General features: G+C 32.8%; 1 protein-coding gene and 1 long non-coding RNA gene across 4 annotated transcripts in view; one reads left to right on the top strand and one right to left on the bottom strand.

The window, feature by feature from the left end:
- The window catches only part of LOC118197652 (uncharacterized), a 388,162-nt gene extending 381,480 nt beyond the window's left edge, over nucleotides 1-6,682 (top strand). For all 3 annotated transcript variants that reach the window (XM_085816220.1, XM_085816221.1, XM_085816222.1), the window contains one exon: nucleotides 6,291-6,682. In XM_085816220.1, coding sequence (XP_085672346.1) covers nucleotides 6,291-6,310 — 20 coding nt within the window. In that variant the 3' untranslated portion in view covers nucleotides 6,311-6,682. The remainder of the gene's footprint in view (nucleotides 1-6,290) is intronic.
- LOC118197650 (uncharacterized) overlaps nucleotides 1-24,659 on the bottom strand; it is a 79,801-nt gene that overhangs the window by 27,412 nt on the left and 27,730 nt on the right. The window lies entirely within an intron of this gene.

Genomic DNA, 24,659 nt, shown 5'->3' on the forward strand with positions numbered 1-24,659 from the left:
CGCTTAGGGCAGATTGGTCTATATGCTCGTAGACCTGTCAGATGCGTTCCACGTACAGCAAACTCACTGTCGCCTGCGGTTAGCCAGGAGTAGAGAGCATGCATTGTGGACACCGCAACAGTGGGCTTGTGTGATGTTTTCCGACGAGTCCAGCTTTAGCTTGCAGTGTGATTCTCGCCGGACTTTCATATATGGAGAGCTCCAGGTACCTGTTACCAGCAAGAAAACATCATTTAACGACACCGTTATGGTGGTGCAGGAGTGCTCGTTTGGGGTGGAAATATTCTGGGTTCCAGAATTGACCTGCATGTTCAAATTTAAACCATGACAAGCCAAATCTATCGGGACGTCATTCTGGAACAACATGTGTTTGTTTCGGGGTGCCATGGGGGCACAATTTGAATTTATGGATGACAACCCCCGTCCTCACCGTGCAAACATCGTAAGCGAATGCCTTCAATCGGAGGATATCACCCGTATGGACTGGTCAGCATTCTCACCGGACTTGAATCCAGTAGAGCACGTGTAGGACATGCTTGGCCGACGAGTTGCAGCTCGTCAACCGCCTCCTACATGTCTACCGGAACTTCGGAGAGCATTGCTTTTTGAGTGGTGTAACAAGATCATATCGATAATTTGATACTCATATCGATAATTCAAGATCATATCGATAATTTGATACTCAGCATGCCTAGGCGTTGTACGGACTGTATTGCATCGTCTGGGAGACATACAATGTATTTACAATCATACAGCCATGTCATATTGGTTTTTTGTAAATAGCTTTTTTTTTGTAATTTGCTCCAGGGAGAAAAAATCGTTAATTTTTTTAATAATATCAAACATATAGCATCTTTTTTTGCACTTTACCTTTTGTTTAATAAATAAGCTTTACAAATAAGTCAAATTTGTTTTGCTTCTAACTCTTCCTTTGCCTGATTTTGCATTATCCTTAATTTATGGACATGTGTGTATGTACAAAATTCAAAACAACAGTCTAATGATATTGAAAACGTCTTGAAAGTTAAGTAAATTTAGCATATTTTCAAAGAAATGCGCACAACCGATCGTTGAATAAAACTTGAGTCATGGGAGCTGATACATTCCGTGATTTTGCTTTTAATGGGGATTTTAGTGAATAGGTAGCGCGCCCACCAGCGGCCGAGCGGTAAAGTCACTGAACACTGGTAGTTCGGTTCGAGGTTCGAATCCCGCGAACGGGCTGGCTGCATGGGTGTTTTCGTGGTTTTTACCATGCGTAACGTGTATACGAGCCAGTTTCCCTTAGAAATTCCTCCACGAAGGCATCCCTCCTCGTAGGCAGATAGCCCTCGAGGCTTTGCTGTAATTAAATAACCTAACCTAGTGAATAGGTTGCATTCCCGAAGCATTATATAATCATAGTTTGGTTAGAAATGTTGCTTTTATGCCTCTGTATGAATAACCTAATATATAGCATAGTTGTTCAAACCGAATGGGATAAAGATGAGGCAAAATTTACTATAATATTAAAATCAACTGAAATTAAGTACATACCATGTTTTCCCTATGTTATTATACTTTAGATTTTTGATTAGATTTTATTTTCGTGGAAACCGCTATTTGAAAATCGTAGCCACTATTTGAAACATTCCTCAACTTTTATGTATTGCAAACTGAAGTAGTAGTAGTCTTTAGCAGATAAAACAACTTCTCCCAAAATTAAAGTTTTCCTTATTCCTATTCTACTGCACTGAATTTCTGAACATGCAGCATTAAAACTTATATTTGTTATATAGTTTTAAATACACATAACTATTATTCAGAACAGTAAGTTAATTCTCAATTGAGAAACTGTTATAAACGTCTGTTAATGCTTATGATTGTTCAGAGAGAATGTTAGAAAGTTTTACTAAACTAACTCAGAAACCAGAAATTCCAACCAAAGTCCTCAGACAGTCAATAAGCTCGTAGTGCTTATTTTGGTTTCAAAGTATTTAAACACTTCTAACTAAGGATAACACGTTATCTTTTCGAAATCGATAACGATGATATTGTAATCTTCTTAATCGATTTCTTCTGCGCTGCAACTTGATGAGAAAAAAAATGGGAAAGGGAAGTAAGAACATTTAGCCTGAGGAGTGAGGGCAGGCTTTTTATCCTGATATTTCTTTTCCGCAGCTGTTTCTTCTCCAGCTATTTCCATTTGCTTATTAAAGAAAAACAAAAGAAAAATAATCTACATGTTTATTTTCTATCTTTCCCCCACTTGAGAGTTTATTTTTCACCTTCTCCTCGAGTATCGTTATTTTGTTTCAATACATGAAAAGAAAAGATGGTTAAAAGTTAAAAATAAGAAAGAGACATTATTTCCAATATTTACTCATCTTTATCAGTGCATTATTACACTGTTTTCATTTTTTAGAATCAAGAGAACTATTTTCGTCTCCAACTGAATTATAACTGGGTGTAAAGTTGATATTTTCTTTTAAAATTAAGAAACGTTTTATTCGTGTTTCGTTAAGTGCATTACATTCATCGGTCACCTTATAAGATATTTCCTCCCTCCTTACTGCATGCCTTCGTGGTGTAGCGGTAGCACACTCGGCGCGTATTCGAGAGGTCCAGGGTTCTGTCCCGGCGGGGGCACTGCTTCTTTTTCACCTTTCCTGCTTTAAAATAATGATTCTACCACATGTACGACACCTGTGGTTTGTTTTCAACGTATTTCTAACGCTTGATATCTTAACCCTCTGAGCAGCCGGGTTTCGCTAAGAAAGCACAAATTTCCCAAAACTGCTATGAGAACAAATTATTTTTCTGATTTTAATGTAAAAACTCTCCTGGTATTTCCTACCTGGATTTGTTTTCTTTTGATATATTGCCTTAATTTCTTTGACATATTTTAATATGCACGAATATATACGTTCTTACAGATATCACAAAAAATATTCTATGCCGTATATATACGGCCTTGCCGCTTAATAATATAACAGTGAAAACAACTGTGAAGTTGTTTTCACTGTTATAGCCCGAAGGCTGTGTTGCTGATTGTTTCTGCGTGTTTGTCGTAGTTTTTCGACAAGTGTAAACCTGTCTTTGGAGCTGTAATAAAGCGAAATGGCGTATAAATTGTGTTTTCATTCATCAAGTTTTAACATCAGTTAATTCAAATCCACAAACCCATTGAACTCCAACTATTACCTGGCTACTTATTCTTCTGGAACGCAATGCAACAATTTTATCTGGAACTACATGTAAGTATTGCATATTTATGCCATACATGTTCAGATGGATGTCTATCTGGAGAAAGAGCCAACCCCGAACACTACTTATTCAAATGCTCCCTCACAGCCTGAAGATCCGAAAAAAAATGGCAACATATTTGGGACGTTCAGCTTTACAACAAGTTAAAAAATGTGAAGCCTAGAACTGAGCATTGGGACTTTACTGGAAATCCTAAGGAGGAAGTTCTTTTGACTCGCCTCAGAATTGGTCACACTCGAGTGACACATAACTATCTTCTGAAAGCTGAAATTGAGCCTATTTGTTTTAATTGTAATGTTTGTATATCTGTTCGTCATATTTTAATTGAGTGCCCATGTTTTAATAGTCTTCGTCAGAAATATTTTAATAGCTGTGACGCAATTCTAGATCGTTTAATCGGAAGAGAGGTGAATTGCAATTAATTTTATTATTTAAAAGAGACTGGCTTTTATTAGCTAAAGTAAATTATATTGAAGATTGTGTCTTGGATTTTAATGTGTGTTTTTACCTTGTTTTTATACGACTTCATCCTCTGGATTTGGTACATTTGTACACGTTTATGTATTGTATTTTAATTTCATCAATTGTAATCATCCCATCTTGTGTTTGGCGCGGTATAATCATCTTTGGTTTTGCGCCAATAACCTCTCATTCACTCACTCACTCACCCTCACAGCCTGAATATCATCTAAAACTTGAGTGTAGAAAAGGAAATAAATCCTCTTATAAAATATGCTATCAAGAGCAAACATCTCAGACAGAAAATCGTAAACGTTTTAGAGATATTTGTTTAATTTTTGAAAGCAGGAACGATTAAAAATGAGCAGCGGCTTCGCCGGAAAAGGAACCACGGACCTCTGGAATACACGTCTAGCGTGCAGACCACCACACCACAAAGGCATGCTAAGAAGGCGGAAGAAATACCTTATAACGTAATGAATTTCCTGTCCAATAGGAACTAGTTTCACATGCACACTAACCTGAGCTATGCAACACAGCATCGCCTGGTGGGACCCTTGTGAACTGTAAAATACATGTTACACTTAACATACTTTTATCTACTATTATTAGCTGTACTATCCTAAGAAGATACTTAATTTCAAACACATGATTGCTTGAACTGGCTATTAGATTATTTTATAGGCATGCTGCGATATTTCATTTTTACATCAGGCACAAGTGAAGGACGAAATGGTGCATCGTATCTGTCAGAAAACATTTGAACAAAAGCAGTTAAATACATTGTCTCAAAAATGTTTTAAATTTCACAAAGAGAAAAATCAGTAAGGGAGCAAAATTCTCACAAATGGTTTGGAGGGTAAGAAAGACGCTCTAATGCGTAATGCTCTATGTATTTAGATCTCGTAATTGCTTTAAATATACCATTCCTCTGAATGCGATATTCAGATAAAACATTTAATGAGTGCCCGTATCTTGCATCCAGATAACGTTTCAAACTTAGTTATTACTCATTGTTGCTAAGCAACCTGAAATAAATTTAATGTTTTTAATTAATCAGTTTCTTTACATTGAAATTTTAAGAACCGTTGAAAATTTCATTTTAATTTTTTATTCAGACAACGATAAAGTATGGATTTAAAACTCTGCTCGTGAAGAAATAAAAGAATTTATGAGTAAGGAAATCCAAAGGGAGAATTCTTATGAAAATAATTGGATTTTTTCCCTGGACACCATAATTGCTTAGTTTTTAAGGACAAAGACAATAACTTTCTTCTTGGTGGCCAAAAAAAAAAATCGAAGGATATTTGTGCCATCGTAGTCATAGTTTAAATTGCTTTCTAAGTCATCTGCCTTTGATCTGAACATAAAGGCATTGACATATGCAAAGCTATTTTTAAACATTTTAATAATTAACTTCTTTTATGTATATTTTAATTAAGCAAAATATTTGTAATTGAGAAACAATAACATGAAAAGAAAACTGAATACTAAGAGGAGTACATAGTGCATTTTATTAAAGCAAAATATCTAATGTGGACACGACATGCCTTCCTTGTATGGCCTATTAAGTTACACACATTTTTTGCTGCATTGCATTTAAACATTAATTCTTCTAATTTCGTTATAAATATATTTCTCATTCAATTAATTCAACTCTCACGGCAAAGCAAGAATATATCTAAACTAATCATTCTAGAACGTTTTAGCGGGCTGATTTTTCATGTTTCATCCTCCAAATGGAAACGGAATAACTCTATATAATAAAATGGACTCTATATATTAAAATAATATATAATTTAATATATATTATATAAAATAATATATAAATAATATATAGTAAGAATAACTGTCCAGTTTACTATATAGAGTTATTAAGTTAAAAATCTCTGCTGATCATTTTACTATATGCTTAGAAACTACTATACGTTTCAACTATCTTGCTAGAGGTGATTTGCTAGAGGTTATTTGCTAGAAGTGATTTGCTAGAGGTGATTTTTGTCGTACTGCTTAGATAGATTTGTAGCTGTGGTCGCAATGTCATGGGGACAAGAGGTGAATCATTCAGAAAGGTACTTATATAATAAGTAAATACTATATAAGTGTTAAAACTATAAGTGTTCGATAAGATTTAAAATAAAATAGGTGTGATGTGTAATGCATTTGTAATTTTAAGGTGTATGAATTTTTTTTTTATTTATTTATACCAACTTTTAGACCTATTCCATTTGTATTAATGCTTGCTGATTTTATATAAATTCATCAGCCTAGTTTTCATTTTATTTACAGTTACCTTTGGAATCGAAGTTATGAAATGCATTCAGCGAATTGATTATTTACAGATTGCAATTTTCATTTCTATAAGGGGCGCTTTAGAAATAAATATATATTTTGCTTTTAAATTTTTGCCCATTACGTTATACATTGCATTACGAATGTATATGTTGTATTTCACTTTCAACTGTCAGCACTAAATTTACATTTGATACGGTATATAACGATACAGTTTTGTACCATATATGTATTTTTATATGTAGGGTGTTTTAATTTAGATTTTTATGCATACATATTACTTTTATTTTCAGAACCAGCTTGGCGAATATGAAAGAACAGTGACGAGTGCATGTGGGATTCTGACGTATACTTGAAAGAAGATGTTCAATCTCCCATTCGAATTACAAATACAAGAAGTGTTTCTTAAGTATAAATCGTAAGAAAAACTGAACTCAGAGAGTGCATTTAAAACATTAATTTTAACTCTGAATATCGGTGATTTCACTTTATGTATTTCAACAAGAAGCTTGTTGGTTTTCAAAGGACTGTAAAAATGTTTTAATGATATTCCTGTACAATGACTTATTATTCAAATTTTTCTCCAATGGCTGCTCGTGTGTGTCACATTTCACGGTTAAATGGTCCATCATGCCTCTGTAATAAAATAACAAAAATGATTTTCTAATAAATCTATAAATTTGTCAGTTATCGAAATTTTTCTTCTTTATTTTGCAGTAATTAAAATTTCCCTAATAAAGATTGAAACGCTCTTTCGCGAATGATTTAAACAGGTACAGGTAAAAGATTGGGGGGACATCAGCGATGTACCATGTACCCATACTAACTAAACGTTAAAAACATTTTCAAGCTCGGTTGATCTTTACAATATGGTAACTGGTAGTTTGGCGACATTTTGGAGGCGATAAAGGTTACTACCTGGCACTTTGGTAATAATGTGAGCAGTACTCAGTTCCGATTACGCATTATTTTGTGTGAGGGAAATGAGAGATCATGGGATATGTAATGTGATATTAATGGACGAATTACGGTTCTTTAATCGGAAAAGGGGGGAAATCGGGAAAAAATCTGGAAATTTTGTATTTCGCTTTATTCTGTGTTGTGTGAAACAGTGTTCGTGAATTTTTGGATCCCATGGCCGTAACTAAAGTGAATTCGAAATGGGTATTTATGTATGTATTAATTTAATGTATGTGCTCATTTATATTTTAAGTAGTGTTTTTGAATTTAATTATATTTTAATGAAATGATAGTTATTTTGTGAATTTTATGTTTGTAGGAATTTGGTATACGTTTAAGTTGAAGTAAACGTGCATGGAAATAATTTAAATATTTGATACTAAGTATTTGTAATGGTTGCGGTATGAATTCGTTGGTGACATGTATAACGTAATAGATGATTTAGAGGTAAAAGTTTTTGGATATTTTATTTATTTTATATGTGGAAATGTTCATATTTGGAAAGGGTAAATACTTTTTCGCGATCAGGTAATTTCATATATGTTCTTTTTACCGGGTTTAAAGATTGAGAAAATTGTCATGTATTTTCGTGAAATTTTTCTAATTTATGAGAAAAAAGCAGTGTACATGGATATAGTGAAGAGTATGCGCAATGCCATTTTTGTGCAATTCTGGGATGTTTTTTTAAGTAAAGATAAGTCGGCGTGTACATGGTTTATGTGTATGTGTTATTTTGAAAAACGCGTAAGGAGTATGGTATTGTGCACTTTTTCCCAATTTTGCAGTGCATATTTGTCATGATTAAGCAGTTTTGTTAGATAAAATTTCTAGCATAAGTGTAATTCGGCTAGTAGATTGTTGGAAGAAGTCTTCAGTAGATAAAAAGAAAAGAAACATGTCTTTACTTCGTGAAGACAAAATGGCGGCGGGAAAAAAAAAATAGAGGGTTGCTGTAGGAGAGTTGGTCGCCAAATTTTCGCCAAAAAGACGCCAAGTTACCATAATGTAAAGATCAACCGCAAGCTCTATAAGACTCTATAAAGAAAGGTTAAGCAGATGAGCAATTGAAGCTTTCCAAAGGACCTAGAGTTGATATGTTATAATAGTACACTGCGAAAGAAAAAAGGAGGGTAGCGGGACAGTTCTGTATCTCCTGCTGGACCGATTAACGAAATTCAAATTGCGTTTTTCATGTATCGAAAGCGCTTAGAATATGTATTAGATTTATATATAGCATTGTTCTAATACGGGTATTTTGACACAAAATCGGACATTTTCTGAAATGACATGCCATTTTTTCTCTATATTTCGATTCTACGACTCAAATTTTGCAAAACTGCCAAGTTTCGTAGAACTCGCACGAGTAGTTTTTAAAATCTTTTCTCTCAAAATTTTAGCTCCTCAGTGTTAATTCAATTTGGTATGTATTTATTAATATCTCTTTTTTTGTTGCACTTACTTGATTCCTTCTTTCACAGTTCGAAATTTGAGTTCATTCCAATAAAATTCACCCATTGTTTATGATTTATTTTTAAAATTTGTATTTTGAAAAGTTTTGGAAAACATTTTTGCATTAGAACCTATAAAACTTTTACCATTATCTTAAAGTAGATGTATTTCTAACTATACCTCCAAACAATTAGAGCTTTTTATTCAAAATTTCTGAAGATTTACGTGAATTTGCTCACCGTCTACTAACCCTTCTTTTTTTTGTCTTTTTAGCTTTATTGTTAAGGATAAATTTCTTCGCACTCACGCCATATACAATTCAACAGAAAAATTACTAAAAGTTTAAAAGTAGACGTTTACAATTCTCGATGCAGCGTTAAGTGGTGGCATATATTTTTCTGCTTTTTTTTTCAATGTTTTCTCAGTTCATCGTATCAATATTCAGTTTTCTTAGTAAGTTGGCTGATAAAATGATTTTTGTCTTTTTATTATTAGCGTTTTTTGTGTTTACTTTATTAAAAATCACATTCTTGTCGCTTACCACACACAAAATTCGAATCAACGGTAAAATCATATAACAATTAAAAAAACATGTCTGTAGAATTTCCGACAGACACTCTCGCGCGCTGGAGAAAATATGATTTTTTCCGTAAGCGTTGCCACTGTTGGCTATGAAATCATTGAGTTTGTTAATCAAAAAATTTGTTAAAGTTTTACAAAATATGAAATAGATAATAAAACAATTTGGAACTACTCTTATATGCGCCCTCAGATCGCCAAATTTCCACGCTTCCATATTACTATCTAAATTTTTTGTCTATATTTCGAACTTTAAGCCCAAAATGCCTCCAAAAACGAGGTTTTTGCACACGCAAAAACCACGTTTTAAACATACAATTTGAGCTAAAAATCCGAAACAAAAACAAAAAATTTAGATAGCAAAAACATAAAGTTTCTAACCAAAAATATTTGACAAGAATCCATGTACACAGCGATATATTTTAACTTAAAAAAAAATCTACGAATTGCACAATCTAGTAAACGAACGAATCTACGAACTACGCACACCTCGCTTTAATAAATTAGCATAACAACAATAAATTTCAAAGAATACCACGTACACATCATCCTGTTTAAACTTAACATCTACGAACTGCACAACTAGGCATTGGACACAAATTAACCAAATAAAGTAAACTAAATTACAAACAGTTCAAAAAATAACAGTAACAACAAAAATAATCATAGTTAAAAAAAAGAACGAACATTCTACAAAATAAAAACAGTAAAATAAAATGCACTTACCATAATACATTCCTCAATAAAATGTCGACAGTCACACAACGTCTCTGAACAAAAGTGCCACGATTTTGGTATATCACATGTCTTTCTGAGATTCAAAATTTCGTAAGTAATGATAAAAACTTCCTCCAAAGTTAACCTACTACACCAAAACCACAATCCAAATCTTAAAACTCCGCTGAACCATTTAACTGCAAATCCACACAACAACTATCAGAAATGCCCTTCTTCGTCTGAGTTCTCATAGCAGCTCCGCATTTCGCACTCCGTTTTAAAAGTCACACAAAAATTCCAAAAATACACTTCAATCCTCATAAACACACCCGCGAATAAAAGACTTGTTAACTACTCCAACATCATACCTTTTAATACTAAATTTACTTTCCACACAATATAAAATACTCGACTGAAATCTTCCCACCACGTCTATCATTGCAACATAGGCCATTTGGAAACACGCGCGACACGAACCAACGAGCAATTAAACCACTCCAGGAAAAGATTTTTCAACGTCAGCAGGGTTTCCATATAACACGCAATCGCGCCAAAAACCAGCGCAGAAGACATATTACCACATTTGGTGAAATTAGGGCGCATATAAGAGGAAAGCCAACAATTTTAAAATTTGGTCTTAAAGGTGTTCATGTTAAGTGAAGGATTACACGTTATTCAAAATTTGATGGGTGTAGATGTCGTTGTTTTTTAACACAATACGAAAAACATGCGTACATTCTTTTCATTATTTAATTTCTTTAAACCTAACACAGGGTGATAACATTGGGTGGCAACAATTTGAAAAAATTACGGCTTATTTATAGTGATTCAACGCAGAATGTCGTATTCCATTCGGGACTAATGTTCCTTTGGGACTAAGGAAAAAAAAATGAAAATATCAACTTTGAATATTTTAGTATTATAAATAATATTCTGTTAGTCGTCAGCTGTCAAGAAATTATATGCACACATTCCTCATATAATGCGTAATTATCACTACAACTGCATTTCTTACCATAATTTAGCGCAAGCACGTGTTAATCTATGGATGCATATAAACTCATCCTTTCTCATTAAATAACTTAACGCAATATATTTGAGTAAATTTTCACCAGTTTTATGATATTTAATATGTGTCAATAACTCGGCACGTAAGGAAGTGATGTCCTCAGGCCACACGGTTGAATTCCAAAGAGCTGCAGAAAGCTTTTATTACAAGAATTAATTGAAAATGCCTCTTTAAATAAAATTTTACGATGAATTCTACAGAACAACTTCGGATCTTTAATTAAATATTATTAACAGGTTATTGCCTGAAACTAAATGTTTCATTAATAACGAAATCTTTGGCTTCGCATTAATAACGAAATCCTGTCACAAAAGAATAATTACATATTAATTTCAGGACTTTTGTTAGATTATTAAACGTTTGTTATTATTCCATGTCTGCCTTGAATCATTTATACGTCACAAAATATGGAATTTCTCTGCAGTAAATTCGACATTAATTTCCTATAACTTATTATTATGGAGATAAATCATAAGGTTCATATTTTACTATCACATTTATTAAAATATGGCAATGCAAAATAATTACTCTTATTGGAATTTCTCTTGTGAGTGGTTTATGTTCTCAATAATTCTTCTATTTCTTTCATTTTATTTTTCATATTTTCGTTTTCATTTAATTCAGTATTTAATTATTTTTCAAACTTATAGAAGAGTTTTTTTATGATTAATCCAAAAGTGTGTTAGTCCGAATGGTCTATTAGTGTCAAAACGAGATTTGGGGACGTCTGACTTTAAATACCTCAATCACTTTTCAGATTGTTGCCACCAAATATTATCGCCCAGCACTATTTTTAAAGAAATTAAATAATAAAGAATATGCATGAATGTATGTATGTATGCATGTATGTACCAGCTTTTAACCGGAATAAATAGATTGGTGAAGTATCATAGACGTAGTTGTAGCTCAAAGTATCAGACGATAAGTTTAAAAAACAAGGATCTATTTATTATTATTCAGGAGAAATAGCAGTTACAAAAATCAGATCTCCGAAGTAAATAAAAAAGAACTACTAATAACTTTTTGTATGAAGTTTACTGCATCGTTACATTAAAGAAAAGACCCCGATATTCTTTTATAGCCTCTGGAAAGGCGGTGCTTCCAAGAAATGACGTCAGCCTCGTCAGCCATTCCAGTTCGCTTTAAATATCTCCAGAACATTCTATAACTGTACGTATAGAAAAAAGCGGGAAAAACAACTTGACTACGGAGCTGTGGATTTGATCCACGTACTTTCAAATAAGAGACCGTCGCCATTAAATAGGAAAAGAACATACAGTTAGAATTTTAAGTGTATTCTTGACTTGAATTTTATTATTACATGCATGTTTTACGTACTGCGAGAAAACGACGGTACTTACGGCCATTAAATTTTGAATAACATAGTCCTTCACCTGAACATGTGTACCTGGAAGCTCGAAATTTGAATTTACACAAAGCCAAAATAACAAGACAAACAATCGCACAAACTCGGAATCTATGTACACATAGACTTATTTTCACTTAAAAAAAAAACTCCCGAATTGCACTAAAATGGCATTGCGCACTCCTTTGACTTTATCCATGTACACGTCGACCTATTTTCACTTGAAAAAAATCCCAGAATTGCACAAACTTGCATGGCGCACTCCCTTTACTTTGTCCATGTACACATCGATATATTTTCACTTAAAAGTCAAAGGAGTACCAAATTCTACAGTATAGGCAAGCAAAAAATACATAATCTCAATAAAATACATTTTAAACCAAACAATAAAATAACAAAAAAAAGGAAAAACATGTTATACATTTAAGCACTACCAAAAGCAAATATGCACTTAACATGGTTTTCGAGTTCGCTTCGTACACCCAGAGCCACGTAAAAATCAAAATATCAATCATACTCAAATGACGTTTTTCAAATCAGGTACTCTTTCTGATCGAACGCTTCACATAGTGACCATCTGAACCTTTCTTCCTACAAACCCATCTAAGCGGTTTTTACGTTCGACTAGACGCATATCCTTCCTACATACAGGACACTTATAATGGTGACTAATTAAACCTTCATTTACACACCAGTCAATTAGAGCTCTATTCCCCTTTCCCTCCAAATCGTACAGAAACTTCAAACTAATCTTACTATATTCGGCCATTCTACCGCCTAAAGAATCAAACCAACACACACCAAAAACGCTTACAAAACATCCCATGATTCAAAATTTCCCAGAATCATGCACCCGATTACGTCACAATAGGGTTTCCATAACATTCAACTACTCAGGCTACCATAAATGAAACAACTTGGCGATAAATCAAACAACATCTTCGCTATAATAAAAGAGGTACCTTAAAGTCTACTCTACCCTAAGATTTTTGTTAACATTTCGAACTTTACGCCTAAAAATGTCTCCAAAAACGCGAACCACGTTTTGAACACATAATTTAAGCTAGAAATCCGAAACATAAACAAAAATTTAGATAGCAAAAACGTCAAGTTTCTAACCAAAAATATTTGACAAGAATCAATGTGCACAGCGATATATTTTAACTTAAAAAAACATCTACGAATTGCACAAACTAGGAAACGAACGAATCTACGAACTGCGCACACCTCGCTTTAATAAATTAACATAACAACAATAAACTTCAAAGAATACCATGTACACAGCACCCTGTTTAAAATTTAAAAAAAAAAAAAAAAAAAAAAATCTACGAACTGCATTATCTAGGCATTGCGCACAAATCAACCAAATAAAGTAAACTAAATTACAAACAATTCAAAAAATAACAATAACAACAAAAATTCATAGTAAAAAAACAATGAACATAACATTCTACAAAATAAAAACAGTAAAATAAAATGCACTTTCCATAATACATTCCTGAATAAAATTCACCAGACACACAACGTCTCTGAACAAAAGTGCCACGATTTTGGTATATCACATGTCTTTCTGAGATTCAAAATTTCGTAAGTAATGATAAAATCTTCGGTTGATCTTTAGATTATGGTAACTTTGCGATTTTTTGACGAAAATTTGGCGACCAACTCTCTTACAGCAACCCTCTACTTTTTTTTCCCCGCCGCCATTTCGTCTTCACGAAGTAAAGACATGTTTCTTTTCTTTTTATCTACTGAACACTTCTTCTAACAATCTACTAGCCGAATTACACTTATGCTAGAAATTTTATCTAACAAAACTGCTTAATCATGACAAATATTCACTGCAAAATTGGAAAAAGTGCACAATACCATACTCCTTACGCGTTTTTCAAAATAACTCATACACATAAACCATGTACACGTCGACTTATTTTTACTTAAAAAAACATCCCAGAATTACACAAAAATGGCATTGCGCACACTCTTCACTATATCCATGTACACTGCTTTTTTCTCATAAATTAGAAAAATTTCGCGAAAATACATGACAATTTTCTGAATCTTTAAACCCGGTAAAAAGAACATATATGAAATTACCTGATCGCGAAAAAGTATATACCCTTTCCAAATATGAACATTTCCACATATAAAATAAATAAAATATCCAAAAACTGTTACCTCTAAATCATCTATTATATTATAAACGTCACCAAAGAATTCATACCGCAAGCATTACAAATACTTAGTGTCAAATATTTAAATTATTTCCATGCACCTTTACTTCAACTAAAACGTATACCAAATTCCTACAAACATAAAATTCACAAAATAACTATCATTTAATTAAAATATCACTAAACTTACTTAGTATTTTAACTTTCTCCAAAGTTAACTTACTACACCGAAACCACAATCCAAATCTTAAAACTCCGCTGAACCATTTAACTGCAAATCCACACAACAACTATCAGAAACGCCCTTCTTCGTCTGAGTTCTCATAGCAGCTCCGTATTTCGCACTCCGTTTTAAAAGTCACACAGAAATTCCAAAAATACACTTCAATCCTCATAAACACACCCGCGAACAAAAGACTTGTTAACTACTCCAACATCATACCTTTTAATACTAAATTTACTTTCCACACAATATAAAATATCCGACTGAAATCTTCCCACCACGTCTATCATTGCAACGTAGGCCATTTCAAAACACGCGCGACACGAACCAACGAGCAATTAAACCACTCCAGGAAAAGATTTTTCAACGTCAACAGGGTTGCCACACCACACGCAATCGCGCCAAAAACCAACGCAGAACACATATCGCCACATTTGGTGAAATTAGGGCGCATATAAGAGGAAAGCCAACAATTTTAAAATTTGGTCTTAAAGGTGTTAATGTTTGGTGGAGGATTACACGTTATTCAAAATTTGATGGGTGTAGATGCCGTTGTTTTTTTAACACAATACGAAAAACATCCTTACATTCAAGCAGATGTTTTCATTATTTAATTTCTTTAAACCTAATACAGGGTGATAACATTGAGTGGCAACAACTTGAAAAATGACGGCTTATTTATAGTGATTCAACGCAGAATGGCGTTTTGACACTAATATCCCATTCGGGACTAATGTTCCTTTGGGGCTAAGAAAAAAAAATGAAAATATCAACTTTGAATATTTTAGTATTATAAATAATATTCTGTTAGTCGTCAGCTGTCAAGAAATTATATGCATACATTCCTCATATAATGCGTAATTATCACTACAACTGCATTTCTTACCATAATTTAGCGCAAGCACGTGTTAATCTATGAATGCATATAAACTCATCCTTTCTCATTAAATAACTTAACGCAATACATTTGAGTAAATTTTCACCAGTTTTATGATATTTAATATGTGTCAATAACTCGGCACGTAAGGAAGTGATGTCCTCAGGCCACACGGTCGAACTCCAAAGAACTGCAGAAAGCTTTTATTACAAGAATTAATTGAAAAAGCCTCTTTAAATAAAATTTTACGATAAATTCTACAGAACAATGTCGGATCTTTAATTAAATATTAATAACAGATTATTGCCTGAAACTAAATGTTTCATTAATAACGAAATCTTTGGCTTCAAGGTAGCTATGTAAATTCATCATTACTTCTCGTCACAAAAGAATAATTACATATTAATTTTAGGACTTTTGTTAGATTATTAAACGTTTATTATATTCAATGTCTGTATTGAATCATTTATACGCGACAAAATATGGAATATCTCTGCAGTAAATCCGACATTAATTTCCTTTGACTTATTATTATGGAGAAAAATTATAAGGTTCACATTTTACTATCACATTAATTAAAATATGGCAATGCAAAATAATTACTCATATTGGAATTTCTCTTGTGAGTGGTTTATGTTCGTAATAATTCTTCTATTTCTTTCATTTTATTTCTCATATTTCCGTTTTCATTTAATTCAGTATTTAATTTTTTTTTTCAAACTTATAGAACAGCCCTTTTATGATTAGTCCAAAAGTGTGTTAGCCCGAATGGGCTATTAGTCTCAAAACGAGATTTGGTGACGTCTGACTTTAAATACCTCAATCCCTTTTCAAATTGTTGCCACCAAATATTATCGCCCAGCACTATTTTTAAAGAAATTAAATAATGAAGAATATGCATGAATGTATGTATGTATGCATGTGATCTACCAGCTTTTGACCGGAATTAATAGATTGGTGAAGAATCATAGACGTAGTTGTAGCTCAAAGTATCAGACGATAAGTTTAAAAAACAGGATCCATTTATTACTATTCAGGAGAAATAGCAGTTACAAAAAACTAAATCTCCGAAATAAATAAAAAAGAACTACTAATATCTTTTTGTATGAAGTTTACTGCATCGTGACATTTAAGAAAAAGCCCCCGATATTCTTTTGAGAGTCCTTTTATAGCCTCTGGAAAGGCGGAGCCTCCAAGAAATGACGTCAGCCTCGTCAGCCAATCCAGTTCGCTTTAAATATTTCCAGAACATTCTATAACTGCACGTGTAGAAAAAGGCGGGAAAAACAACTTGACTACGGGGCTGTGGATTTAATTCCACGTAGTTTCAACTAAGAGACCGTCGCTATTAAATATGAAAAGAACATACAGTTAGAATTTAAGTGTATTCTTGACTTGAATTTTATTATTACATGCATGTTTTACGTACTGCGAGAAAACGACGGTACTTACGGCCATTAAATTTTGAATAACGTAGTCTTTCACCTGAACGTGTGTACCTGGAAGCTCGAAATTTGAATTTCGAGTTTTATATTTCGTATTTTGTAAAACGTTAATGGATTTTTCACAAACGTAACAATCTGAAAGCAAGCAGTGATCACACTGTTATCTCCAACGCGCGAGACTTGATATCGAAAATTCCAAAGATCTGCTGATTTTAAATATTTTGTGGTTTTACTTTTCAGCTGAATTATTTTTTTTATTTAATTAATAAATTGATTACACAAAATATTAATAATAAAAGCACAAAAGTAACGTTTTGAAATCCATCTTACTAAGAAAACTGTACATCGATTTTGTTATGGGTTTTGTATTTAGTTGCCTATTTTTAGTAGAATTGTAATTAAAATTGTTGTATTTCCCCGTGCAATGCAGCGCATGACGAATTTTAAGAGAAAGCTACGCTGAAAAACTAAAAATACAGAAGTACGCGCGTTTAATAAATAGATATCTCGTAATTTATATTTAAACTGAATAAATGCAATTGACTACTGTGTTAGCTGCGACCGTAATTCTACTCTTTTGCGTTGCAGAAGTTGCTAAAACTATCTCGCGAGGCCGATTTGAAAAACTATAAAAGCCGGAGAAAAATATCTCAGTTCAGTTGTTTTTGTGAGCTGTTGTTGTTGTTTACTTAGCTACTGTCATTTTGATCGGATTAGCTTTCTCCGCGCTTTGGATTGCGTTCTATTTAATGTTTTAGTAGTTTAAAATATAGCTACTGATTATATTGCGCGATAGTTTGATATTATACAAATATCTTTGAGGTAAAATCCTGCAATTGGTTATATTTCTTGTGATAAGAATACATTTTATTAACTTTTTATTGGACTTGTGCATTCAATATATTAAAAACCCGCACATACGCAACAATACGACAAACTGAGAAAATAGAAAAAATATATGCCAACACCAACACTTCATCTGAAATTTAAAACATATGCTGCTTTTAAAATTTTTATAATTTTTCTGTTGAATTGTATATGGCGTAAGCGAGAAGAAATTGATGCTTAATAATAAAGCTTAAAATGCAAACAGAAATTGGTTATCAGGAGTGAGTATAACAGTATGGGTGATTGTTAAAATCTGAGACCTTGTACGAAGTAGAAAGGAAGTATTGTAATTGCGAAAAGTTTCAGGCAGCATATTTCAACGAAAATATCCATTTTGACCGCTATCGAATGCAATTTAACGATGTCTTTGCGTGATATCTGTACGTAAGAACAGAATAAAAGACTCTTTTCCTTCAAAAAAATTATAAAACTGCCTTAAAATGAATTGTGAAGAGAATTTTTCGTGGCGTCTGTACGAACGTACCTACATACGTATCTCGCATAACTCAAAAACAAGCAGCCTCAGAACGTTGAAATTTTGTATATAGGACTGCTGTAAGATGTAGATGTGCACCTCCTATTTTGGTTGCAATCGGTCGCACCAAACGTATATAAATATATTTATATATATATATATATATATTCACCCTGTTACCCGGCTCAGTGATCTCAGTTTCTTTACTATTATATGTTTGCAAATTGTACATCTTTTGCTTTAAAAATGATTGAATTATGTTGTTCTTATCTTCCGGTTAAGGTTTTTATGCCTTTAGTAAAGCTGTATGCAATATTTTTAGAATTATCAACAATTTTAAAGTTGTTTAAGTGCCGCTAAGCCTAATAATTATTTTGATGGCGGTTATTGCTTGTTTACATTTGAAACAGCAGGATAATGGATTTGTTGCCAATCTAGAGAAACTTAGCTTCCAAACAACAAAGATAACGCCTTCATTTATTATTACGAATTAAATCATGCTTAATCCTTTCTGGAATTTTTTCGAGGTATTTCGCAATTCTTAATACATATATTTTGAGATTTTATGTATTTTTGCCTTCTCGCGAAGTGAGAACTGAATTAATTGAATGAGAAATACTGAATCGTCTATGAAAAAGTGCTTCTTTTTTGTTTTGTTTCCTTAATTTCTTTTGTACATCGTTCTAGCTTTATTATAGTATTTGAATAGAACATGTGGCAACGATTAGATAATTCTTTAAATGATATAAATTTTGTGCATTCTTAGTTATAATAAACAAAATATAATACTGTTAAGTAAACCTAGCGCCAGGGTATCGCTATGGTAAACAAATTTAAAGTGAATTTAAAGTTTTAATTAGTGAATTTTAAAGAATGCATTTATTCTATTGTGGTTTATGCGCTGTCGACGAAGTAGATTTAATTCAATCCAATGAGTTTAAACGAAATGCAAGAAAAAATGCGTGTAATTTAATCTTCCGTACAAGGAAGTCATGTGGTGTACACATCAGATTTTTTATTTTTTAATATCGGCGTTCTTTCATTTATTTATTAGTGTATTAACTGCTTCAATCAATTTATCGGCATTATTATTTATTGGTAATACATTTCACGGTAGTTTATCTGACTTTTGTTAAATTTTATATTAAGATATATTACTACAGTATCATTGTTGCAGGGTCACGATTTTATCCATTTTCTTCCAAAACTAATTATAGTATTTTGTACTATGAACACTGGAATGAAACCTATTCAATATACCTTTAAAGTATTTATAAAAATATTTTGAAATTTTTGTGAAGTTAAAACTGAATCGAATGCTATTTAATGCGAGAAACAGCTGTAGAGAATTTCACAAAAGAGATTCACGCGTGTAATATTCTAAAAGTTAGAATTGAATTAATTACTTCAAACTGATTAAATTCTTACAGAACTGTCCTTTGTAAGTTATTTTGTTGACTCGTTCTTATTCTGAAAATGTACAACTGAAATTTCGACTGTGTCTCCATAAGTTAAACGTTTTGAATGAGCTAAGGTGGCAAGAAATGATCTCAAAAAGAAAACGTATCTTGCTAATTTATGACTATTTCTTTTTTTCATGAAAGTTAAAATTATCTTATTATGTACTGTTGCATAGCTCTAAAAGTTAAAATATTTAAAAAAATATATCCAAATACTGTGATAATAAAGTTTCTTTAAAAATTCTTACATGGAATTCTAAGAATCGTCAATTTTTTAAAATGCTAGGAAAAACGTTATTACTTTTTTTAACATGTAAGAAATTTTCACAGATTAGCTGCTTTGTCTCATAAATTGCATGGAAGCTGAAAATGGTATTTGGCAACAATTGTTTAAATAATTAGGCTTCAAACTCCGATAATTTTGTTGCGGAATATAAAGTTGGAGGGATTTAAAATTTCAATATAGATGTGACAGGTATAATTTCTGCTCATTCTGAGAAGTGTTACTATTTTACAAAGCCTGTTCACACATATTTTAGACGATGTATATTGTATTCAGAAAACTAAATTACATACAATTCTTGTGTTTTAAATGTTCTTTTTGACATCCCTTATTCTGAACTATCTTTCGACACCGCAATTTCCAGGATAATAATGCCTTTTGAAGAGGCAGAAGAGGTATTCTATCCCATTCAAAGCGGGGGCCCACCAGCGGCCCAGCGGTAAAGTCGCTGAACACTGGTAGTTCGGTCCGAGGTTCGAATCCCGCGAACGGGCTGGCTGCATGGGCGTTTTCGTGGTTTTCCCCATGTGTAACGTGTATACGAGCCAGTTTCCCTTAGAAAGTCCTCCACGAAAGGCATCCCTCCCCTTAGGCAGATAGCCCTCGTGTGCTTTGCCATAATTAAATACACCAACACCCTTAGAAAGTCCTCCACGAAGGAATCCCTCCCCTTAGGCAGATAGCCCTCGAGGCTTTGCCATAATCACACACACACACACCCATTCAAAGCGATGGTATTTCATTCAGAAAAATTGGCGATAAAATATGTTCCTGATAGTACTTGGAGTTAATCTTGACATTTTTTTGCACGCTCTTTATTTTTAACTTGCCATTATAAGAAAAACCAGCAACAATCATAAATCACTTAGAAAAACTTTCTTTCGATTCTTTGAAACCATGTACTTAAATTTTTTTCTCCCCTTTTATAATAATATAAATGGCTCTTTTTTGTTAGAATCATTTAAATACACCCATGCTTCATCTATTGTGACAGTTGTTTTCCATTTTTCTTTGGATAAGTGTTTCTCATATAGAATTCTGCAGCGTGTCCTGCGTTGAGCGATATGCTTTGGAAGAAGACGATGCACATTGCGTTTTTTCGCTTTCTTAAGATTTAAATAAACGTTTACCATTTTGTTTACAGTGGAAACCGAGCATTTTAATGATTTTGCAACTGTCCTTTGACTAGGTGGATTTTCTTTTAACATTAAACAACGTGCCTTTGCAAAACCTTAGTCGAAGATGTCCGTTTTTTCCTTGGATACTTGTTTGGAATTTTTGTCCCACTTGAGGCTCCGATTTGACGTTTTTTTCCCTTCCTAGTTTATGATATTACCTATCGACGCTTTAGATATCACAAAACCCTGACTCTCATATCGTTTTTGGATAACGAAGTGTGCATATTTCTCTTCGAAAAGAGCGTAAATGTAGCCTTCGAACCACTGCTTTGTTAAATCCGCCATTTTGAATAAAAACAAAACTTTCAAGACACAGACGATAATTTTAACTTTTAAAAACATAGTACAATTGCAATTACTTCTTTTGCAGCAAACGAGTTTTTATTACCGCTTACCAAAATCGACTAAAAAATGTACGAACAGCCTCTGTATAAAGCAGGCATTTCTAATCTGTCCACCTTTCATAAACAGAAAACTAACACTACAAAATAACTGATTGGAAGTGTTTTAGTTGCTGTGACTGATGAACAACTAAATACACTATTATAAGTACGAGGACAATGAATACATGACGTCTCAAAGAATGGCAACATTCAGAATTAAAGTAACGTTTCAACAATGACATATTAAAAACTAAAACTCATTTTATTCTGAAATTGTGAATGGGCAATGTCATGCAACCAAAGAAAAATATACGGCAGTGGTTACCATTTCAGCCACAGAAATCGAGAATAATTTTCAAGATTTAAGGAAGCAAACTGCATTTCGGTATATCTACCACGCCATTTGTTCGCAAAAATCGTAAAGAAATTGAAAAATTAAGTTGATAGAACTTTAAAAGCGTCAGGAAGGACTGGATTGGACTTTATAAGTCAGTAACTAAACAAGGTAATTCTTTGTGAACGTCAAAAGCTTCAAGAAAATCCAATTCGCCAATGGAAAAAAGCTTTCTGAACAATTTTTGCAGACCCAAAGTCAAAATTATGATTAAATGTTCAACTATGATTAGCTGTCGAAGACTTGTTAATTTAGTCTTTTCCGGACATGATTCGTGTTCCTTGATACGAAATTTTAACGCTCTCTTAGTCTGTCCGATATATCTCAAACCACCTTGACACGATATGTTCTACATTCCTCAAGACACATATGAATGCAAAATGATCTAATTAATTCTTTTTGTGACAGAAGCAAACTGTCTCGTTGATAGAAACAATTGAGAGAGGATTAAAAAAGACGCTGAACACTGGTAGTTCGGTCCGAGGTTCGAATCCCGCTGCTGTCAGAAATGGAATCTTTAAGAACTAACTGAACGATGGATTTTATGGATAAGCGAGAAAAATGACTTGAAAATTGAACTTCTGAAGAACCGTGCAGAGGGATAAAATAGAATAATAAATAAAATAACTGACAGAGGGATAAAATAGAAGCAAGATAAGGTTATTAATGTTATTTCTAGTAGCGAAATGTCCTCATTGATGGTAAGCTGAAAATTTTTTGAAGGCTTTTATCAATGATTGTGGGAGAAAATCTTCTGTCTGTGGCAACTGATCTTAAATAACTGAGTTCATTAACAAGCAAAAGTTACGAAGAACAAACTTTAAGAGCACAAAATACATAATAGTAAAAAAGAGACATTTTTTGCTTAGACTCTTTCCTTCCTTGATATTCTTATAATTCGCACGGAATCCGATTTCACCACTACTGTTGACAGTAAACCTTTTTTTGTTTGTTTACCGGCCCATGCTAAACACGTGACCCAGCTAAGCAACATAACAATAATCTACTCAGCAGATACCAAAGTTAAGATAAAATAACATGCCAAACGAGTATTAATTTCGAAGACAAACAACAAAAGTGAGCGTTGCATTTGCAAATTTTCACGGGACTAGTTTCCATGTTTTTACAGAACCATCATCCTCAGCTGTCAAAGCGCAAATGAACGAGACAAAATTAGATAAAAATGGCTGGCCAACAGTTAAGCTACTGGCGCCATCTGTTGATGAAGCTAGAACTAAAATATAATTTCTTTAAAGGCTGAAGGCAAAGATGGATTGGAATTAGGGTCGTTAACTAGAACAGAAAGATTTTTTTTTGAATGCGAAACGCCTCTATAAAATCCGTTTCACCAATGGAAGATGTTTTTTGAATAATTTTGGCTGCAGAAAAATTGAAAGTGTGATTTTGGGACCAACAATGCTGGGCAACAGATGACTTCTATCAGGGTTCATAGCCACATTTTAGTTAAAAAAAATAAGCACCTATAAGCACTTTTCAAACACATTTTAAGAAAAAAATAAGCACCTGTCTAATTACATCATACACAACTGCATAACCTTACAAATTAGACTTGTAATTTAAAATATGAGAAATGAAGTACTTATTAAGAGAGAATAAGCATTATCTCAACCATGGAAAGAAATTATTTTTTTGTTTTGTTTTTAATTTTAAATAATAGTTTAATTTACAGAACTAGTTTACAATGAGAGGGGAAAAAAAAAACTATGAAGAACTAAACTATATTACAAGATTTAATGAGGAAATTTCAGTTCAAAATAGAGAAAATAAATAATAATAAGGCTTATTTATTGCATTCGCTTGGAATCTAATAATAAATACAATTTATTTTTCCATTCATATTGATACTTAAATAATTTAAATCTAAATTCTAAACATTTTCTAAATTTTCAATTTTTAAATTGATTGTATATCAATTTCTCTTAACAGATATTGCAAGCAAAGTAATTTAAATAAAAAAGAGGAACATTTCTGAAATCAGAAGACAGAAAATTTGCTTCATGCAGTCATCTTTAAGCTTAACTAACCCGCATACTTGGAAATTGGCGAATATTCGGACAGTCGAGCGTAACTTGAATGAGCGGATGTGTGTGTGTGGGGGGGGGGATAGACTGTAGCCGCTCTTTAGATTTTTCCGCTAAATAAATGCTTTTGACATTTCAATATGTGCATCATATAAAATAAACCAACGGAACTAAAAATTATTCTGCTTAGCAAGCACAGTAAAACTCTTTTAAGTGTTCATAAACAAATCTCGGACTGAACATCAAAATTAATTACAATAAGACCCCGCTTAACGCGGGGGATACGTTCCATCAAAGTAGAGCGTAATGCGAAACAGCGCTAAACGAGGCTATCTTTACATGTAAATATTGGGGTTAGGGGAAGATGGCTAGGAAATTGGTTAGGTATTAAATTTAAAAAGTATGTTTTTTTAATAAAAATAAAACCAAACATTTATTTCTAAAAGCCCAAGTTAATACCACATTATTATTTCTTGCAAAAATAAAAACAAAATATATATAACAAAACGAATATTCTTAAAAAAAAATAATAAATAAAATTCTCAGTCATATTTAGTTAGCCTTCCGCGTTTTCAGTGTTCTGCCTTTTTGTGACAAAAGCATCTAATGTTGTTTGCCTTTTTCTTTTGCGTTGTTCTCTTAAAAGTTCTTCATAAACGGATAGAGCATCTCTAACACCACGCCTTACTTTTGAGCTCCT

Source organism: Stegodyphus dumicola, chromosome 4 (assembly GCF_044657685.1).
Source record: "Stegodyphus dumicola isolate Sdum_Otavi_A_Nest chromosome 4, ASM4465768v1".
Lineage (NCBI taxonomy): Eukaryota > Metazoa > Arthropoda > Arachnida > Araneae > Eresidae > Stegodyphus > Stegodyphus dumicola.